The following is a 19499-nucleotide window of genomic DNA, read 5'->3' as shown; positions in this document are numbered from 1 at the left end:
TATGGACCTTGGAAAATCTGACCTTGGAATATTGGACCTCTGAAGGACTGAAGAAACAGTCCAAGAATGAGTGGGGAAGAAAAGATATTATCTGTGAATTCATCTGTGAAAACATGAATTATTGATATTTTCTGGACCACCTGAATATGGCAACCTACCAGAAGATAAAAAATGAACCATATTCTGTGTAAGAATAAGAAGTTACATACATGAAGAACACACGAAATGCAAATTGCTTTTTATGTAAAGCCAGTGATCCAACAATCTTCAAACAAGGCTGTTCTGAGCACAAAGGAACTTTTTAAATTTAAAAAAAAAAAAAAAAAGAAGTCATTTCACTGATACAGGCTCTCTCTACTTCAAGGAAACGCAAATAACTTAGTTTTAGTTTAAAGCCATTTATGTTGCTAACACAGATTCATGTTCAAAGCAAGAATCACCAGGCAGGATGTTCTTTTAGGACCACAGAGAGTCTCAAAATATATTCAGTCAGCTTCCCAGCTGTTAAGACTGCAATCTTCATGAAGAATCACAATGTATTTCACATATTGTCACAACTTTTTTTATATGAAAATTATTTCATTTTCTTAGGGAAAAAAAAAGGATTTATTTTTTTTTAATATGGCTCTGGTTTACCTAAATGCATTATCTCACATTCAGACTTATTTTGTCCTTATTTTTATGAATAATAACACAGCAGATGTTTCAAATGTTACTAAAAACAGCTCTGTAACCATGTATATAGTAAGGATGAATTCAGTGCTCAAAGGTCCACAAAATTCCTTACCTGTACAAAATCCGGTTTCTTCTGTTCTTTGCTATTGTTTAAGTCAACATAAATACCTGTGTGTACATACCCATATAATCCTAGACTGAAGGAAGTTCCACTTCTGCCTTTCTCCAACTCATTCTAGTAGCTTGAATCTCCTTCCACACTCTCACTGTGCACCACCAACTTTAAGTCCTCTTAAAGCTCTTCCTTCCCTAAACTTCACCTATTACTGTTCTTCACTTAACATTTGGCTTAGTTATCTGCCTTCCAACACCATTCTTTTGGTTGACAGTTTCTTACACCAATATATACTTGATTCAGCCAAAGAAGACAATACAGTACTATGAATCCTCCTATCTGCCTGGGGAACGTAACAAAGCCATTCTTCCAAAAACCACCTGTTACCAGACAAAACAGATTATGCTAAGTGGGATAAGAATTCAAGGTAATTTTGTCAGGCTTTAATTTTTGTCATTCCAGGTAATTTTTTCAGGCTGGTAATGACGAAGCAGCAAGGGAAGTCCAAAAGCAATCAAAAGGGACTTTAGGGCTTTGGAGCGACTGGTTAAAGGATCAGGGGCACAGGTTGTGTTTGCCTCTGTCCTTCCGATAGGAGGGATCAGTGTTGACAAGCAGATTCATCTCATTAATACGTGGCTTTGAAACTGGTGCAACTGGCAGAACTTTGCGTTTGTTGATCATGGGAAGGTCTACGTGACACCAGGCCTGCTGGCACCAGATGGTATGCGCCTCTCTCAGAGGGGAAAAAGGATTTTTGCCCAGGAGTTAGCGGGGCTGATCGATAGGGCTTTAAACTAGAGTTGAAGGGGGAAAGGGATAAAATCAGGCCCGCTGGTGATAAGCATGCCAGAATCAGAGGAACTGTGTGCTAGTGATGTCCTTCAGTCTGCTCCACGAGGTGCTGCGTACAATGAGGCGCATTTGAAATGCTTCTATGCAAACTCACGCAGTATGAAGAATAAACTGGATGAGCTACAAGTCTTGGCCCAGTCCCAGAGCTACAACATCCTCGGCATAAGCAAAACCTGGTGGGATGAGTCCTGTGACTGGTGTGCCTCAAAAGATGGTTACAGGTTCCTCAGGAGGGGCAAGCAGGGCAGGTGAGGTGGGGTGGTGGCGATGTATGTGAAGGAGAGGCTGGACTGTGTGGAGCGTGCAGTTGGCAATAGCAAAGTTGAGAGCCTCTAGGTAAGGATTCAGGGATGAACAAATAAAGGGGAAGTCGTTGTGGGAGTCTATTACAGACCATCTACCCAGGATGACAACACCGATGATTCTTTGAGGAACTAAGAAATACCTCAAGATCAACTCCCCTTGTCCTAATGGGGGACTTCAACTTGCCAGACGTCAACTGGGATCACCACACGGCCAACATGAGCAGGTCCAGGAGGTTCCTAAAGCACCTAGATGATAACTTCTTTGTGCAGGTGCTAAGGGAGCCAACTAGGAAAGGTGCTGGAGAACAGAGAGGGTCTTGTGGGGGACGTGGCAATTGGCGGCTGTCTTGGTCATAGTGACCATGAAGCGGTTGAGTTTAAAATTTTTGGTGACAGGAGGAAACTGCCACCAAAACTCCAGCCCTGGATATGGGGAATGCGGACTTCAGGCTGCTCAGGAAACTAGTCAGCAAGATCCCCTGGGAAACTGCTTTTGAAGGCATTGGCATCCATCAGTGCTGGTCAGTCTTTAAGCACTGCCTCCAAAAAGCACAGGATCAGGCAATTCCAAAATATCAGAAGTCAAGCAGTTGGGGCAGAATGCCGGCCTGGCTGACCAGGGATCTTCTTCTGGGGCTTAGGCAGAAAGTGTATGGCTGCTGGAAGCAGGGTGAGGCAACGTGGAAGGAATACAGGGATGCTGTTCACATTTGTATGGAGAAAATTCATGTGGCCAAAGCCCAATTAGAGTTGAAGCTGGCCAGGTCTGTGGGAGACAATAAAAAGTTGTGTTTTTTTTTTAATATGTGAATAGAAAAAGGAGGACCAAAGAAAACATAGGTCCGCTACTTGATGGGGGAAGGTCACCTCACGGACAATGACATAGGCAAAGCAGAGACATTTAATGCCTTCTTTGCCTCCATCTTCAATGCTGATGATGGGCTTCGGGATCCAGGGTGCCCTGAGCAGGAGGACCATGACGGTGGGAATGATAAACTCCAAACCGACCCTGAACGTGTGCGGGATCTGCTGCTCCACCTGGATCCATACAAGTCCATGGGTCCAGGTGAGATTCATCCCAGCATGCTTAGAGAGCTGGCTGACGCCATCACGGGACCTCTCTCAATTATTTTTCAATGGTCTTGGGAATCCAGAGAGGTCCCAGTAGACTGGAAGCTGGCAAATGTTGTACCAATTTTCAAGAAGCGCAAGAAAGAAGAGCCTGGCACCTACTGGCCTGTCAGTCTCACATCAGCGCCTGGTAAAATTATGGAGAAGATTGTCCTTGAAGTTATTGAAGTGCACCTGGGGGACAATGCAATCACTGGTCCCAGCCAACATGGGTTCACAAGGGGTAGGTCCTGTTTGACTAACTTGATTTCCTTTTATGATAAGATCACCCATCTAGTCGATCAAGGGAAACCAGCTGACGTCAGTAAGGCTTTTGACACGGTTTCCCATAGGATCCTAGTGGACAAAATGTCCAGCATACAGCTAAACAAAAACATCTTATGATGGGTGAGCAATTGGCTGACGGGCAGGGCTCAAAGGGTTGTGGTAAATGGGACTGCATCAGGCTGGCAGACTGTCACTAGTGGGGTCCCTCAAGGCTCCATTTTAGGGCCAGTTCTCTTCAATGTTTTTATAAACAATTTGGATGTAGGAATAGAAGGTGTTCAGAGCAAATTTGCCGACGACACCAAACTTGGAGGAGTTGTAGACTCGGCTGAGGGCGGAAAGGCCTTGCAGAGAGATCTGGGCAGATTGGAGAGCTGGGCGATCACCAACCACATGAAGTTTAACAAAAGCAAGTGCTGGGTCCTGCACCAGGGACAGGGCAACCCTGGCTATACGTACAGACTGGGTGGTAAAACGCTGGAGAGCAGCTTCGCAGGGAGGGATCTGGGGGTTTTGGTTGATAGCAAGCTGAGTATGAGCCAGCAGTGTGCCCTGGCAGCCAGGAGGGCCAGTCACATCCTGGGATGCATCAAGCATGGCATTGCTAGTCAGTCAAGGGAAGTGATTGTCCTGCTCTACTCTACACTGGTGCAGCCTCACCTCAAGCACTGTGTGCCATTCTGGGCACCACAGTACAAAAAGGATGTTAAACTATTGGAGAGTGTCCAGAGGAGAGCTACAAAGATGGTGAAGGGCCTAGAGGGGAAGACATAAGAGGAGCGGCTGAGGTCACTGGGCCTGTTCAGCCTGGAAAAGAGGAAACTGCAGGGACACCTCATCGCAGTCTACAGCTTCCTCACGAGGGGGAGTGGAGGGGCAGGCGCTGATCTATTCTCTTTAGTGACCGTCAATAGGACCCGTGGGAATGATGTCAAGCTGTAATAGGGGAGGTTCAGGCTGCGTATCAGCAAAAGGTTCTTCACTGAGAGGGTGGTTGCACACTGGAACAGGCTCCCCAGGGACACAGTCACGGCACCAAGCCTATCAGAGTTTAAGAAGCATTTGGACTGTGCACTTAGTCACATGGTCTGAATTTTTGGGTAGACCTGTGTGGAGCCAGGAGTTGGACTCAATGACCGTTATGGGCCCCTTCCAACTTGGGATATTCTATGATTCTATGATTGTCTACTCTCACACACTGCACACCTTTTCCTGTCATCTTCTTACTAAGTCAAAACTTTCAACCTGAATTCAAAAGCTGTAAATGAAGACTACTCACTATAAACAAACAACTTCAAGACAGAAATCTTAAAGATCCGTCTAGCTCCACGAGGTGAATAATTTTCATAATAATTTAAGTGTATAGTGAAAAAAATCTGCTAAAAGCCTGTCATGTATGTTTTCCTACACCTCTCCCACACACTACGGGAGACAGAACCCTATTATAACTACCATTTTCAGTATTTTGCTTTGACAAATAATCTGCATAACAGACTTTCTCCAGATTTTCTCCGCCTTCCCACGATACGTATGCTCGTAGTATGAACCCCTTATTAACAGAATGCCAGGTACTCAGCCTTGGTTTGGCAAAGCGCATAGGATGGGTTTGTTTTTTACTGACAGAAAACTATAGAGAATGTAAACTGTAAGTGCTACTCAAGCTGCCTACTGCCATTTTGCAGTAAATTTAGAAGATAACTTACATATTGAGTTTTTCCAAGTTCTCTTGGGCATTCTCTTTTTCTTTCTCATATGCATTTTCTACCTCTTTGAACTGCTTCCTGATCATTTCTAAATCCGAAAGAGTTTCTGCTTGACTGACTTTTTCCACCTGCAAAGCTCCTTCAAGGTCTCGAATTCTTAGCTACAAAGTGATAAAAAAAACAATGAAAGCAATGTTCTAAGGACAATTATATTCTATTAATTCTATATTAATGCACTTATAGAAAAAGCACTGAAAATATGCAAAAGCGTATGAATATATACAGTTCAAACAGAAACAAATACATAAGCTGAGGAAAAGTGCCTTTTACAGTCCTTCAGTAGCGTCAAAATTTTTTGTCTTTTACGCTTTAGGTAAGGTTTTCAGGGAAATTCTGTTTTTTAAGTTAGATGCATGAAAGTGGGGGATTAACAGCAAAGGCTACACTTCTGCTCAGCACAAAACACACTTGTAAAGTCCACATACATGAACGTGGAAGAAAACCTAACCAGTCACTAACACATAAAAGAGAAGTCCCTAACTTTAAGGAATGTTGCCCTCCCAGTTCCTTTGAATATGGTAAAGTAAGGAGAGGAAATGAATAAAATTGAATATCTCCTTTTTAGTACATTAATTGTCACTTTAAAAAAAAAAAAAAAAAGTGCCTGTTGACAGAGCAGATCATGAGACTAGGAAAATAACTCTCTCAGGAATGGCAATACTTATTTTTGTTACTCAGAAAATAAAAAAATAAAATACCAATTTTTTCTTTTTTTAAGTTTTTAAGATTTTTTTTTAAGAAGTGGGTTTTGGAGTTTTTTTTAAAAACATTGTAAAGGGTGTGATAATGTAAGATTACTAAGGAACTGCTACTTAAATTTTTCTTGTTTGCTTTTTAAAATAAGCCATAATTGCCTTATTTGGTCAAACCCCGTATGATTTAAAGATTTAATATTCAAGTATATATATGCTACTTTTTCTTATACAATTAACCTTTCCTGGTAATTGCTGATACTGTAATTTTATTTGAAGCTGAAATCTACTCTGAAAAATGGTATTTGGAACAGCACTTTCAGGGTGCATTGATTATCCCATTCCTAAAGAAGTTAGATGTATCCACTGGGTGTTGTAGTAAGCATCCATCCAAAAGACAGGACATTTAACTAGTATTATGGTGTTTAACTCCAGTGAAATATTTCCTTTTCCCACACTGTTTAAATGCTAGGAGAAATTACTCTCTCAAACTTAAAAATGTAACTAAATTGTTAATATAAAAAAATAATGGTCCCTCAAAAATAGGTATGCTTCTATTCTTCCGTTTATGTATTAGTTATTACAGTTTCAACACAATACAAAAAAAAATATTCAGTGTTCTCATTGAATAAAGTAAGTGGTCTTACCATTTTTGGAAGATTGTATCTTTACATCTTCATCAACTCTTTTACTGTACGCTTCCACAAAGTATTTAACAAACAGCTTACCTGGATGATTTCTGAATTGAACTTGGATTCCAAATGCGCTGCTCTCTCTGCTTCGGTGTTTTCTTCCAATTTCTTTATTCTCACTGTAGCTGCCTAGAAATACATTTTGAAGAAATTTAAGTCCAGACAGATAGTAAATAGAACACAAAGATTATTCTGTTTATTCAGTATATTAGGACTCCATATACCAACCTGGTAGATCTGAACTACTTGTACTTGGAACTGTGATATATCAAGAAATGATGTAAGAACTGTGATGCACCAAGAAATACATATCCAGATAATAATTTACTATTTTAGGCATGTAAAAAATATTTTCTATGTAGTTAAAAAAATTAACGTAACATTATGTTATTGCTGCATTGTTTCAGAATGAAGAAAACTGTGGCTGAAATGAGAAAGTAAAAACATTAAACTTAAATATTCTACTTGTTACCTTGCTATCTGCTTGTTCACCAAGGTTGTCACCTGAGGCAACATAACCCCATCCTATATGTTTCAAAATACAATGAGTATTCATCAATAGAGTACCTGCAATTTCAGTATTAAGCCAGACAAAGCATCAAGAATATAGAGAATTCCTTAAGCACATATTAGTTTTGGCACGTAATTTCCAATTAAGGTGCCAAAAATAGGGCTTTGCAGCTCTAGACCCATCAGTTTCTCTGCATCGAAAATTCCAAAGTCTGTAATGCTTCAAAGAACTTAGTATTCTTTGTTGTAGTGTTCCTTGACCTATAACTATTCTATGTTTTCGTCTAGCAGACATTATGTGTATGATCTTTTACCAAATATCCTAATTTAGTCAGTTAGCACATGTCATTACACAAAAGAACACACAGATGTATGCATAGTTTAAGCAACATGTCTGAATTAGACTTGTGAATCTTTGATGTCCATTCTTTCAAAATTGAGAAAAGCAGAAGAATGCAAATAACTATGCTAAAAATCTACTGTGAAATTTGGATTGGCCACAAAAAGTTCAAACGGTGGTTTATTTTCTTACTTTTTGTTGGTTTTGTTGCTTTTTTTCTGTCAAGTGTTTCAAGCTGAAGAAAAATCTTCCAAGTTACATTAAACACAAAAGTGATCACCAGACACATACATCCAGATAAAGGCCTGAACAGAGTTTCATCTGGAAAAATACTTTTATCAAAAGCAGTAACCAAAGATCTGATACAATAGGAACTTGCATGTAAATTTAACTACATTGTTTTCTATCAATAAAATCTTTTCACTGTGATGGATGACTGAATTGAAAAGAAAAATATATCCCAAATTGTCTCTTGGTTTCAAGTTAAATTAGGAAGACCAAGAAAAAGGAATTAATATCAAGAAGTCATTTAACATGAGCACATTTCAGGTTACATAAATACAATCAAAGTTACTGATTTTGGAAATGTAAAATAAAGTAATAAGCATGTGATACTGCATCTTGATTCCAAACATTTAAGAGAAGACAAACATTAACAGATGTTAAAACAAAAGTTCTTGGCAATAAATTGAAACTTCGTTTGTATAATCACATACACACACACACAAAAAGGAAAGATTTTTAAAACTGATGTCCATAGAAGGCCTATTAAAAAGAAAAGCAGCAACAGCACAGAGCTTACCAAACCTACTCCACAATAAGATCTGTCAGAAGACTTAAACTTTTTCTCTTCTCAGGAATTTTATCTGCTTACCATAATAATTAAATAAATAAATAAGTCCACAAATCCTGCACAAATACTCCCCCTGTACTTCTGTTTTTCTAAGACTATTCTCAGAAACAGCTTGGTTTAGACTCTTAACAACCTCATTCCTTCCACACATCAGCTCTTATTCCCCTTTAGCCTTAACGCAGAATTAGCAAACTACCTCTTGGATCAGTTTGGAAGGACCTCCTTAGCATTCTCCAATAGATAACATCTGTCAACAGGATGGTTTTACAAAAGAATACTGCCACCCTAGTAAAAGTAGTCAGTAAACAATATATATAAGTGAGGTGGATTTCATTTCTTCTGTAGTAACTCTCAGAAAGTCAGTCTTTGATTAGAAGAGCATAGGGAAGAGCAAGGAAGGTACTTATCACAACATTTACTGTGAGAAATAAAATTATTTAAAAAAATGAAGAACTAAAAACTTCACTGGGAACATTTCATGACATACACTCAAGGGCAAAAATGTTCTTCCATCTTTGGTCAGCTTGCTCAAGTGTCTATTTATATATCAAACACTGAAATAGAAAAAGTGAAAAAAGTGACTCTGCAAGTTTTTAGGCATAACTTAGTAATTCACATGTTCTGTACTGCATTGGACTACAGAATCCTGTTTTGTTTTCTGAGCATCAGTCCAACTGAAAACTCTGCTCTGTTCCTTCCTCTCGGCCTCTCCTCATCTGAAACAAAAGAGCTTTCTGCTTGTTGCAGGTCACCATCACAAGGGTTAACTGACTTTCACAAATGGAGGCCCCCTAGAACAATGAGATTTCATCAGTCCTGAGAAGAAAAGTGGAAGCGGAGAGAACAAATAACAGCTTGATTGAGGGCATCTGCCAAGAATGCAAAACTGGAGCAACCCTCATCTCCAAAACAGATCACATATGTATCAGTTCTTGGTATAGTTCTTTAATACTAGAGCACACTTCTTTAAGCCGACATGATGGACAAAGGGAAAAGTAATGGTCCAAAGGAAACTTAAACTGTCAGAAATACAGAACTTTAGTCCTAAAAATTGTGAAACAACGAAGAAAGAGAGGCAGGAGCAATCAGACACCTTAAGAACTGCCAACACATCACTCTTTTACTCTCTGAATTAAGGGCAAATCCATTTAAAAAGATGTATTTGCAGATGGTTCATTTGCTTGAAGCATCACAGTTACTGAAGAATTAACTTGTATAACTAGCAAGCCTAAAAAGGGAAGTACTGGGAAAACTAGTGTTCCATCTACAGAAATTCTTTATAATCTCTGAAACATGAGAAATAGGCTTCTAATAAAATATAAAACAGGCTTCTAATAAAAGAAATAATTAGAGCTTGGAACAAAAGACAGTATGTCTAGGCTGTAGAGGTATGAATCCTAGACACCAACCAAAGACGACCTAGATGCACCTGGCATGTATCCAATGGAAACCATTCAAAAGATACTCAAGACAGAGAATACAGGAATATTATATTAGATAATAGAAATCAAAAATAGGTGGGAAATTAATAGAATCTTACAGATAATCTCCCCATATGAAGACCTGAGCAAATGAATTGTTCAAAATAGGAGTTTCTTTGCAAGGTTAGGAATCTCAATTCTTGTCCTAATTTTTGAACTTCACCTTCTAGAGTATGATTCTTCAAAGTCTTGAGTCATACCAGTAGTTTGTTACCACTTTGATTTTTACAATCTTGCTTAAATGAGTTCACTGAAGCTTCAAAAAACACGGACCTAGGGAGAGGACTGAAATGTATTTTCAATCAAGCCACTGTCAGGGACCAGACAAGAACTGCCACTACTTTCTTGGATAGATAGAAACCAAAGATGATGATTGAAGTATATTCTTCTTATACGCCTTGAAAGATTATTCTGGTAAAACTCAGCCTTAGTTTACCAGTATAAGCAGCTCTCTTATCCAGAATAGATTCACATATTTAAAAGAGCTTGTAGAAAAGTTACACATGTAAATTGGGGAAATAATGTAGATGTTGTCTGTACAACAATGTCTGGTACAGCAATGACTATTCTTTTTCCAGAGTTCTGTGACTTGACTGCTACAGCTTCTGGTTCACCATACATTTAGCAAGTTTAAGCAGTCATATGCCAGACAATTAAATGGAAAATTTGTGGGAAAACAGAAACTGCAAGAGATGTATTTCCAGTAATTAGCACATACACCTTGCTAAACAACTGAAAGACTTATCAAATACAGAGAAGTTCACATTTGCTTAGACTGCTATACAGAAAAGAATTTGGGAATTGCTGTTTATCTAAGTGCACATCAGACAGAGAAAATGTACCTGGATTCCAAACTGAGACTGAAGATCTATTTGGGAACAACAGAACCGCCAAAAACAAACAAACAACAAAAAAAAACCACCATATATAAATACTGTCTATTTTGCTAGTAAAGTTTCAAACAGGCTCTACTGATCCTTATAAACACTTCTCTCCACACTGAGAAGCTGCATGCTCTGCCAGAGAGAATGATGCATTATGCACTCCATGAGGGAAAGAAAGAGATGTCAGGGATGAGTCTAACCTGTAACCCATATGAACAATTCCAGAAGGAGAAGTGGGATGAGGAGTTCCACTTTCCTTTCTGACAAACAGAAAGGTAACAAACAGGAAAAAAAAATAATCTGCTGGTACGAGAATCACATTTGCCAAACCTCTTTGAATCTCACAGAAGATGAGAATCACTCTCCTTGCAGAACCATATATCCAAAAATTTTACACAATGCCTGCATACAAAGAAGAATATGCTTGAAAACAACCTGCAGGTCTCAGACATACAGACCACAGTCTCTCAGTTGGGAATCAAGTGGGAATACTTTCTATTTTAGCTTGGAATGCCTTTTTTCAGGTCCAAGCCAACCAGGGAGGTGTATCTCAAGGATGGATCCAAAGAAGCGTGTTCTCCAGTGGTTACAAGGTGTTTGCATATCCAACATCGATATAAAATTGGTTATCCAGTAAGATGCAGTAGTTGAAGAGCTCATCTGTGACTTCCATGTGCACCTGCAGGATATCTGAAGACAAGCTTATCTTAAGTAAGGTACTTATCCTAAGTAAGGTACTATACAGAAACTTGTGGAATCTTCAAAGTTTCCTCAGATATTCTAACTGAGCCAAATTAGGTCTTAATTTAAAGGACAAAGTATCTCATATCTGTTTCCACAACAGCACAGACAAAATTGTGTCTTTTGAGAGATGGCAAATAAAAATTACTACAGAAACTTCAATGCAAGCCTTACAATTCATGGGCACAACTATGCTTTATGGTTAGACTACTTCCTTTAATCCCTTAAGGTTCAGCCACATTTTCCACTCGCCTGTTGCATGCCAATGCTAATGTGGTTTCTAGGAGACATTTTGCACATGCTAACAGTTTGCAGTACCATTTTCCACGCTGGCCTGTGTGGCTTCCACTTTTCTCAGCCTCTCACCCTTCTTTTAAGTGCTGCAATATTTGTGAATACTGGGGTAGTGCATACTGAAAGAATAATTCAATATCTTACACTTGTACAATGCCACAGCCATGAAAATAGAATCCTTTAATACTTACATTTACATCAAAATATCTGTTATCAGAGAAAAGTACAACAAAGAAAACAAAAATATAAAAGTATATTTACAACAGTTACTAAGTTTAGATACAGTAACAGAAATAATTTTTATCTTCTCTGCTTCTACTTAGATCACTTCCGCAAGATTTTTCAGTTTCATTTTTACTAGCAAGCTGTCAGGATACTTACACATCCCACGGCTGAGATCCAGCCCCTACACGCAATGCTCAGCCAAGATACAGTTTTCAGTGAATATACACGTTTCAAATCAGGATCATCATCCACACACTCTATTTGTGTGCTTCCATATTCAGATTAAGATCTTAATTTCTTCCAACTTAAAAGCATTTCCCTATGAATCCTAACTCAAATCAGGAGGTCAGGTCTAAGCACATCTTTGGGAAATGTGCTGACCATTTCCACCTAGTGTTAGAAAGGCTGGTGCTTCTTGATCATGGTAAGGTGGAGCCATCTCCTGTCCAGATAATAAACAACTTTTTAGTAACTATAAAAGTACTTAACTACAAGCGTTCTTTCAGTGTTAGGGAGTGCAGCCAATCCTCACTGAACATCTCCTATATATGAAGTCTAGAATAACATGTCATTGACAGAAGAGCCATATTTGACCTGTGTAACACTGGATCAACAACTACATTGGCATGGGATCTCCAAGATCACCCATATACTTGGCTTTAAGAAAAAAAAAAAAAAGTAAAAACTAGGACTGTTAAAATGATACAGTTTCGTTGCCTTTGATTAAAGCCCAAGTTCATTCTATTCTGCAACTGATTTGCAGCTGACAAACCCATATGAACTGGTCTCCCTTTCTACCGTACCTTGAGGGGAAAAGGATGCCCCTTCTGGTTCCACGCTCCATAACCCATAAACCCTGTAAGAGCACATTAACTGACACTGTTACTTTATATATGCACACAGACAAGATTTACATGTGACTTATTACTAGCTCCTGTTAAGGTCTACAGAAGACAGTATTCAGTTTTGGTCTGACAGCAAATTAAGAGTGAACAGCCTTCAACCTCAACTTGAGTAATACAATGAGGTATGAGATGATAAAGGGGAATATCCTCTCAGAGATTAATTCCATTACATCAGTGAGCCTGTCACTGAAGAAGCCTAAACTTCAGAGCCACCACAGAGGTATCATTATGAAAACTGCAGCTCTTAGAGAGAATACATGACAGTCACAGTAGCTAGAATTCCAAGATAGGAGTTGTGCATTATGGACACATGAAAAAGCCATCAAGAAGCGTGTAGGCATAGAAGACAAAAAGGAGTTTAAATTTCAAGCAGTGACACTGTTAACTAGTGAGGAATGTGTTCTCTATCACACTCTTTGGGGCTTTTTCAAGTTTTTCCTGTGAGACTTATCTAACTTACCTTACACTGTAATTCACAGTGAATTTACTAGTAACACATAAAATTAAAAAGCAGGTCTTTTTTTCTTTTTTTGGTTGGTTGGTTTCTGTTTTGTTGTTGGTGGTGTGTGTGTTGTTCGGTTTTTTTTCTCCACTCTACTTTGATTTTAGCTGGGACCTCAATTTCTTGATTCTCTGACTTGGATACAGTAAGAAATTTAGTACACCTACAACCCTGAATGACTACATGTACCTACACCTTCTGTAAATACAGAGGTGGACCATCACTCCAACAAGTTTTCTTTGCAGTCATCTTCCCACCACAGCAGCATTACCAAGTTATTGCAAGATGACACATTTAGCAGGACATGAAAAGGTCAATATACTTAAAGAAGGGGGATGGGAAAGGTATCAGGAAAGCTAAGGGACTCATCTTTAAATGGCAACATATTCAAAATCTCCAAAATAAAATGCACCAAGTTATAGGACATATTTCAGGACTCATGAGGAACGCTTTAAAACCTTGAGAGACCCTGAGCTTCATCTTACTAAAAGTTGGCAAGCCCAAACACAAAACAAACAATAGAAAATCACTGCATTTCTGTGAACAAGACAAAGAGATTGAAATTTATGAACTAATAATTCTGTTTCTCATGATAAAAATCCAGATTCTCCTCTCCTCACTGTTCGTCAAACAGCTTTCCCTCCCAGCTTTTTGGCAGTTAAACACATCACAAGAAACACTGTTTATAAATACAAATTTCTTTATATTTCCCAAGAAATCATCTTTCCAGAGCACTGGAGCAAAGGGCTAAAATAAAAGACTCTGCTTCCAGAATACTTATATTTGTAACTTGTAGAATCTAGATGAGTTCAACACAAATATATCAAGAATTTGTTTGACTGCTGTATCCTTGGCTAAAGATGAAGAACACTGACAGGGTTTCCACTTCAATTTTTTCTGGTACAGTATGTGCTCAGAAGGGCTCCAAGCCCATGCAGTGGGCACCACATTCGGTACTGCTGCAAGCTATAAAACTAGCAGGTTAGACATGGTACCAACAGCTATCTTGCAGCAGAATAAAGGAAAGCTTCTGTAGAATTGCCAAGAATTAATAGTCTAATTCCAGAAACTAGAGATGCACTCCAGAAACTAGAAATGTACTCCTTTAGACCATGTTCAGAATAATAACAAATATAAAACCCGAATAACATTTCAAAAATAATAAAAGCGGGGCGGGGAGAGACTGGGGTGGAGTGGCAGGCAAGACTTTTTTTCCTCCTTTCTTTCTTTATAATCTAATGCATTAGAATTTATCATCTCCACGAGTGTCAAAGTACAAGAAGAAAGATTCTAAATTTACCATTTCTATTCATTACTGTAACCTGTATTTTTTCATGGACTTCTCCCTCACATCCAGCAGAGGGTAGTAAACGAACAGCTTTGTGAACTCCATAAAATCATCCTGACAGCATATCAAGAAGTAGTGTATGGCATAAAATTAAAGGGCTGCCTTTTAATTAGAATTATCCTACTCACTACACAAATCACCTTAAGATGTTTACTATCATCATGAAAAACTTAAGTACACATTTTAAACTTAATGCCCATTAAAACGAGGTACTCTGCATGGATATTGAAATAAGAACATCTCACGAGCCCATTTTCCCATTAGAAATAAACAAAAATAAAGATAAATTAAAAAAAATAATCAATCTATAAGGTAAATATTCCATGAAGATAAATAAAGAAATACAGGGCTACTTCTTGAATAAATGCACTGCCTTCTAACTGGGGTTTTACTTTCAGGCTTCTATAACTGAATGGAAATCTGTCTCAAATACTAACACTACAGGCAAAAATAATGTTTGTATTTTAACCACAGCATGAAGTACAGGTTGTCAGAACTTTATCTGTATTTCTAATAGGTAATACTTATTCCCATGGACTGAGGACTTTTAAATTGACAGCTTTAAAAAGAAAAACACAGAACCTTGCAAGAGTAGCACTAGGTGGGCAGAACTGCAGAGACCTCAACATTTTGGCACACAGTGAGAACTACTGCCCAGACTTTATTGCCTTCCTTTAATACCTTTTCCACAATGCACAGGAAGAATCTGGCAACTAAGAATGCGATCCATAGATGCTATCATGCTACTGAGGAGGCTGCTTAATTTAGGGAGGAAGAATTCCACTGACAGCACAGCACGTTTATAACCAGGCAATCCATATTGTTTACATCCCAACAATCTCCAGGCTTCACAGAAGCACTTCATTCTATGTGGGAATGCATCATGCCCATTTGAAAGAGCACAGTCCTTTATTTCAAACTATTGGGAGGGAAGGCTGTGCTCAGTTCCCCTCCTTTACCCAGCAGGTCTGTCCTTGAATACTCCACCATTTACCTTCCTCACAATCTTCAAAGAAAAAGTTCCAGTAACCATACTACAGAGTTGAAGAAGAGTTTATCTGGTCTCTTCGGCTGAGGTTCTTCCACTCTGTTTCAGCATGAAGAACAGATAATTTGTCTGCCTGACTGTATTCCAGAATGTCAGAGAAGCAGAATAACAAATTTGTAAGCCAAAGTGAGGTTTTGAACAAGAAACATTGCAAATTAATTTTCAAGCTCTGCTAATACTAAAATGCTCCTCTATGTAAAGTTTCTGGGAGAGAAATACAGGTGAGAGGGCAGCTTAAAACAGATTTTATGATCCTGAATTTTGAAGTTCAGAACCCTGAGGAGACAGCTTTTCATAACCACAGAAAAGGCAAAAACAAACTTTTGTAAAACAGAGATGCAGAGTACAGTTACCTTGTACAATGCAGATAATGTTGTCACAAACCTTGGAATTTGAGTCCATTCAGTATGAAGTCTACAGCGAGCAATACTATGAGCTGAAAATATTTAGTGCTTCTGCTTCTTACAGTAAAGGCATTTTCAAAAGATGCTTATTAGTTAATCTCTCTGACTTCAAGATACCACTGTAGGCCCTTTCAGACATTTGCAAACATGCAATTTACTTTTGAGATGGCAGTGAAATGCAAGCTGACTACAGCATACCCACTGCTGTTTAACTTAGGCTACTTTTTTCTTTTATTATTATTCATGTGGACTTGCACTTATTTGCTTAAACCTTCCTATTCAAGAGCATTTATCACAAACTTTCCTTCATCACTGATTAAACACCTACACTTACAAGTACCATAAGACTTTTTTCTGTGGCGTCAATACGTTGTTTTCTCACTAGAGAGTATTGAGAGATCAATACATTAACTTAATTCTAATAAAAATTAAGCAATAATTAAAATATCTTCATTGATTGTCGTTAATAGATAGCATTCTCTGATAAAACCATCTCCAGGGCACAGTTACATGTTTAAGGGTCTAAGCGCTTCCTTTTCAAATTTACAGATGGTAAATACACCCAATCAAATTATTTAAAGAAACTATTGCTTGCCTTGCTCCTCTTCCTTTCATCTCATAATTCCTATGTTAATAAGCCACTACATCACAAAAAGAAACAAAAGAAACAAACAAAAACAAGCAAACAAACAAAAACTTGTGTAAGTATTTTGAAGCAAAAAAATCTTTGTTTTAAAAGGGCTATTCAAACTTCCCAGTACATAGCACTTTCCATCTGAAGGCAATTCTGGCTAGGCCAATAAACACAGCTTGCAATACCTGACAATAGATTTCCTGTAGATCTCTTTGAGGGCACAAATGTCTACCTTGTTGGTCAATAATCAGTGTTTTGAGCTGATGAGCTTTGATGTTCCCTGTAGGAATTTTCTTTTGTACTTCATCTTTAATGCAGTGCTCTAACTTTCTAGCAATCAATGCTTTAAACACTTCTGCCTTTCAAGGGAAAAATAACAGAGAACACAGCTAAAAATTGTATGTCACTTATTCCTTTAAGGACCCCTATTATCCTGCAAGTGCCAATTATTTAAAGTTGGTTGCAGAAAATATTTAAAAAGACCTTTGATAGAAAACTTACAACAGGGTAAAGAATCATCTGGTCACCATACTTCTCTTCAGTGACAAGGGTTCTACCAAGAATGTCTTGGTCCAGAGCACACGCTCAGACAAGGTGGTGTATTGGGTTTATGTGGGAAGGTTTTGGTAGCAAGGGAGCTGCAGGGGTGGCCTCTGTGAGCAGAGCCCAGCAGCTGCCCCATGTCAGACCAGAGCCAGCTCCAGATGGCTTCAAAAGGGACCTGCTGTTGGACAGAGCTGAGCCAGCGAGCAACGCTGGTGGAGCCTCTCAGAGAGCAGATTGAAGAAAGGGAGAAAGAAACCTGCTGCTCAACAGCAGCTGGGAGAGAGGAGTGAGAACCAGCCCTGCAGACCCCAGTATCAGTGCAGCAGGAGGGCAGGAGGTGCTCCAGGCACACAGCAGCAGTTCCCCTGCGGCCTGTGAAGGGAGAGGCCCCTGGTGGAGCAGGCTGTCCCCCTGCAGCCCATGGGTCCCACATGGAGCAGATCTCCACGCTGCAGCCCGTGGAGGAGCCCCCGGTGGAGCGGGAGGTCTGGTGGGAGCTGCTGACCACAGGGGACCCATGCTGGAACAGTCTGTTCCTGAAGGATGGACCCATGTGGGAGCAGTTCTTGAAGAGCAGTTCTGTGGGCAGCCCCCGCAGGCTCAGTTCAGGAAGGACGGCATCCCGTGGGAGGGACCCCACGGGGAGCAGGGGCACGGAGTGACCGTGAGTGAGCCGTGGAGACAAAGTGTTAGGGAGTGACTGCAGCCCCCCATTCACCTGCGCCACCCTTGGGGGGGACGTAGAAGAAGGTGCATATGGGGGAATGTGTTTTTTGTTTGTTTCTCACTGCTCTATCTTGTTAGTAATAGGTAATAAATTACATTAATCTCCCTGTGCTGAGTTTGTTTTGCCCATGACAATAATTACTGCATGATCTCCTTGTCCTTATCTAAGTCCCTGAGCCCTTTCCATTCTATTTACTCCCCCTTTCCCTTTGAGGAGGTGGGGTGATAGAGAGGCTATGTTGGAGTTCAGTAAAACTACCACACATGGTTACTACAAAACCAACTCAGTAGATGAAAAAAATACTGAAACTTTAGAGAGAACTGTCCAAACAGGGGGCCTGTTTACATGTGTTGATAGTGACAGGACAAGGGGGAATGGTTTTAAACTGAGACAGGGGAAATTTAGGTTAGAAATTAGTAGAAAGTTTTTCACTCACAGGGTGCTGAGGCCCTGGCACAGGCTGCCCAGAGAGGTTGTGGATGCCCCATCCCTGGAGGCATTCAAGGCCAGGCCAGATGCGGCTCTGGGCAGCCTGCTCTAGTGGCTGGCAACCCTGCCCAGAGCAGAGGGTTTGAAACTAGATGATCTTTAAGGCCCTTTTCAACCCAGGCCATTCTATGATTCTATGAACTGTAACTAGCATTTTATTAAAAGGAGCACAATTACAAGGCAGTAGGTTGAAAAATGTAAGACTCCTCAGCAACAGGTTTCACTCGACAAACGAACTAAAACTACCCTTAGCATTTAGATACAAGATAGGAAGTAGCTGCATAACACCGCTGTGATCTTCTAGCATGTTATTCTCTCTACGTAGCACACCATCTGGTGCCTTTCTCAGCTCTGGTATATTTCCCATTGTAAATTCACTTATTCTCAAAACCTGTTCTTAAGTCAAAAAGAATGGAGGATAGACAAAAAGAAGAAAGACATATTAAATGGTTACTGAGAATGTACAGATTTCTTACAGTAACGGTAACTCATCTTAACCTTATTTTCATGTTCATATAAGCCTTTTTCCACCTGCTGTTCAAACATCAGTCTCAAGCCAGACATAAATAGTACAAGGCATTGGCCTATTCAGCCTCCTCTGCAAAATGATGTTCAACATTTTGTTAATTTAGTACAAAAAAGTCACCACCTGAGAGGTTCCATCCCTCAAAAATGAAATTGCTTAGAATTTCAGTGTCTGTTAAGACTAACAGCAATAAACAGAAAGCATTACTTCAAGTTCTTTTTTAAGTCGTTCCTCTCGTTCAGCACTGCGTTCAAGTTCATTGACCTGATGCCTAAGCAGCTCAGACCAGTCATGTTCAAGCACCACATCTTTCACTTTTTCGCGTATATTTTGCAGCGCACTACTCTGCTCCTAGAAAAAAAAAAAAAAAGTGAAGATACTTTTATTGAAAAAAAAAAGTATAACAATAAAAGCTCAAAAGAGGAATGCTTTGTGGATGGAAACTGCATTAGAAACAGTTATTAAAATCTAACCAGTTAACACCTGTTAACAGAACCATTTGCCCAACAGTATATGTGCTCTTTCTTCACCACCAGCTAAAATGTGT

General features: G+C 39.3%; 1 protein-coding gene across 6 annotated transcripts in view; it reads right to left on the bottom strand.

The window, feature by feature from the left end:
- Window positions 1-19499, bottom strand: part of CCDC171 (coiled-coil domain containing 171) — a 171735-nt gene that overhangs the window by 130081 nt on the left and 22155 nt on the right. For all 6 annotated transcript variants that reach the window (XM_080573871.1, XM_080573875.1, XM_080573873.1 and 3 more), the window contains exons 6-8: window positions 19160-19303; window positions 6532-6624; window positions 5052-5212 (exon numbers count right to left, since the gene is read on the bottom strand). In XM_080573871.1, coding sequence (XP_080429997.1) covers window positions 5052-5212; window positions 6532-6624; window positions 19160-19303 — 398 coding nt within the window. The remainder of the gene's footprint in view (window positions 1-5051; window positions 5213-6531; window positions 6625-19159; window positions 19304-19499) is intronic.

The sequence above is a fragment of the Anser brachyrhynchus genome (genome assembly GCF_964034855.1).
Source record: "Anser brachyrhynchus genome assembly, chromosome: Z".
Classification (NCBI taxonomy): Eukaryota; Metazoa; Chordata; class Aves; order Anseriformes; family Anatidae; genus Anser; species Anser brachyrhynchus.
The sequence above is the reverse complement of the archived record's forward strand: the minus strand, read 5'-3'. Positions and strand labels throughout refer to the sequence as shown.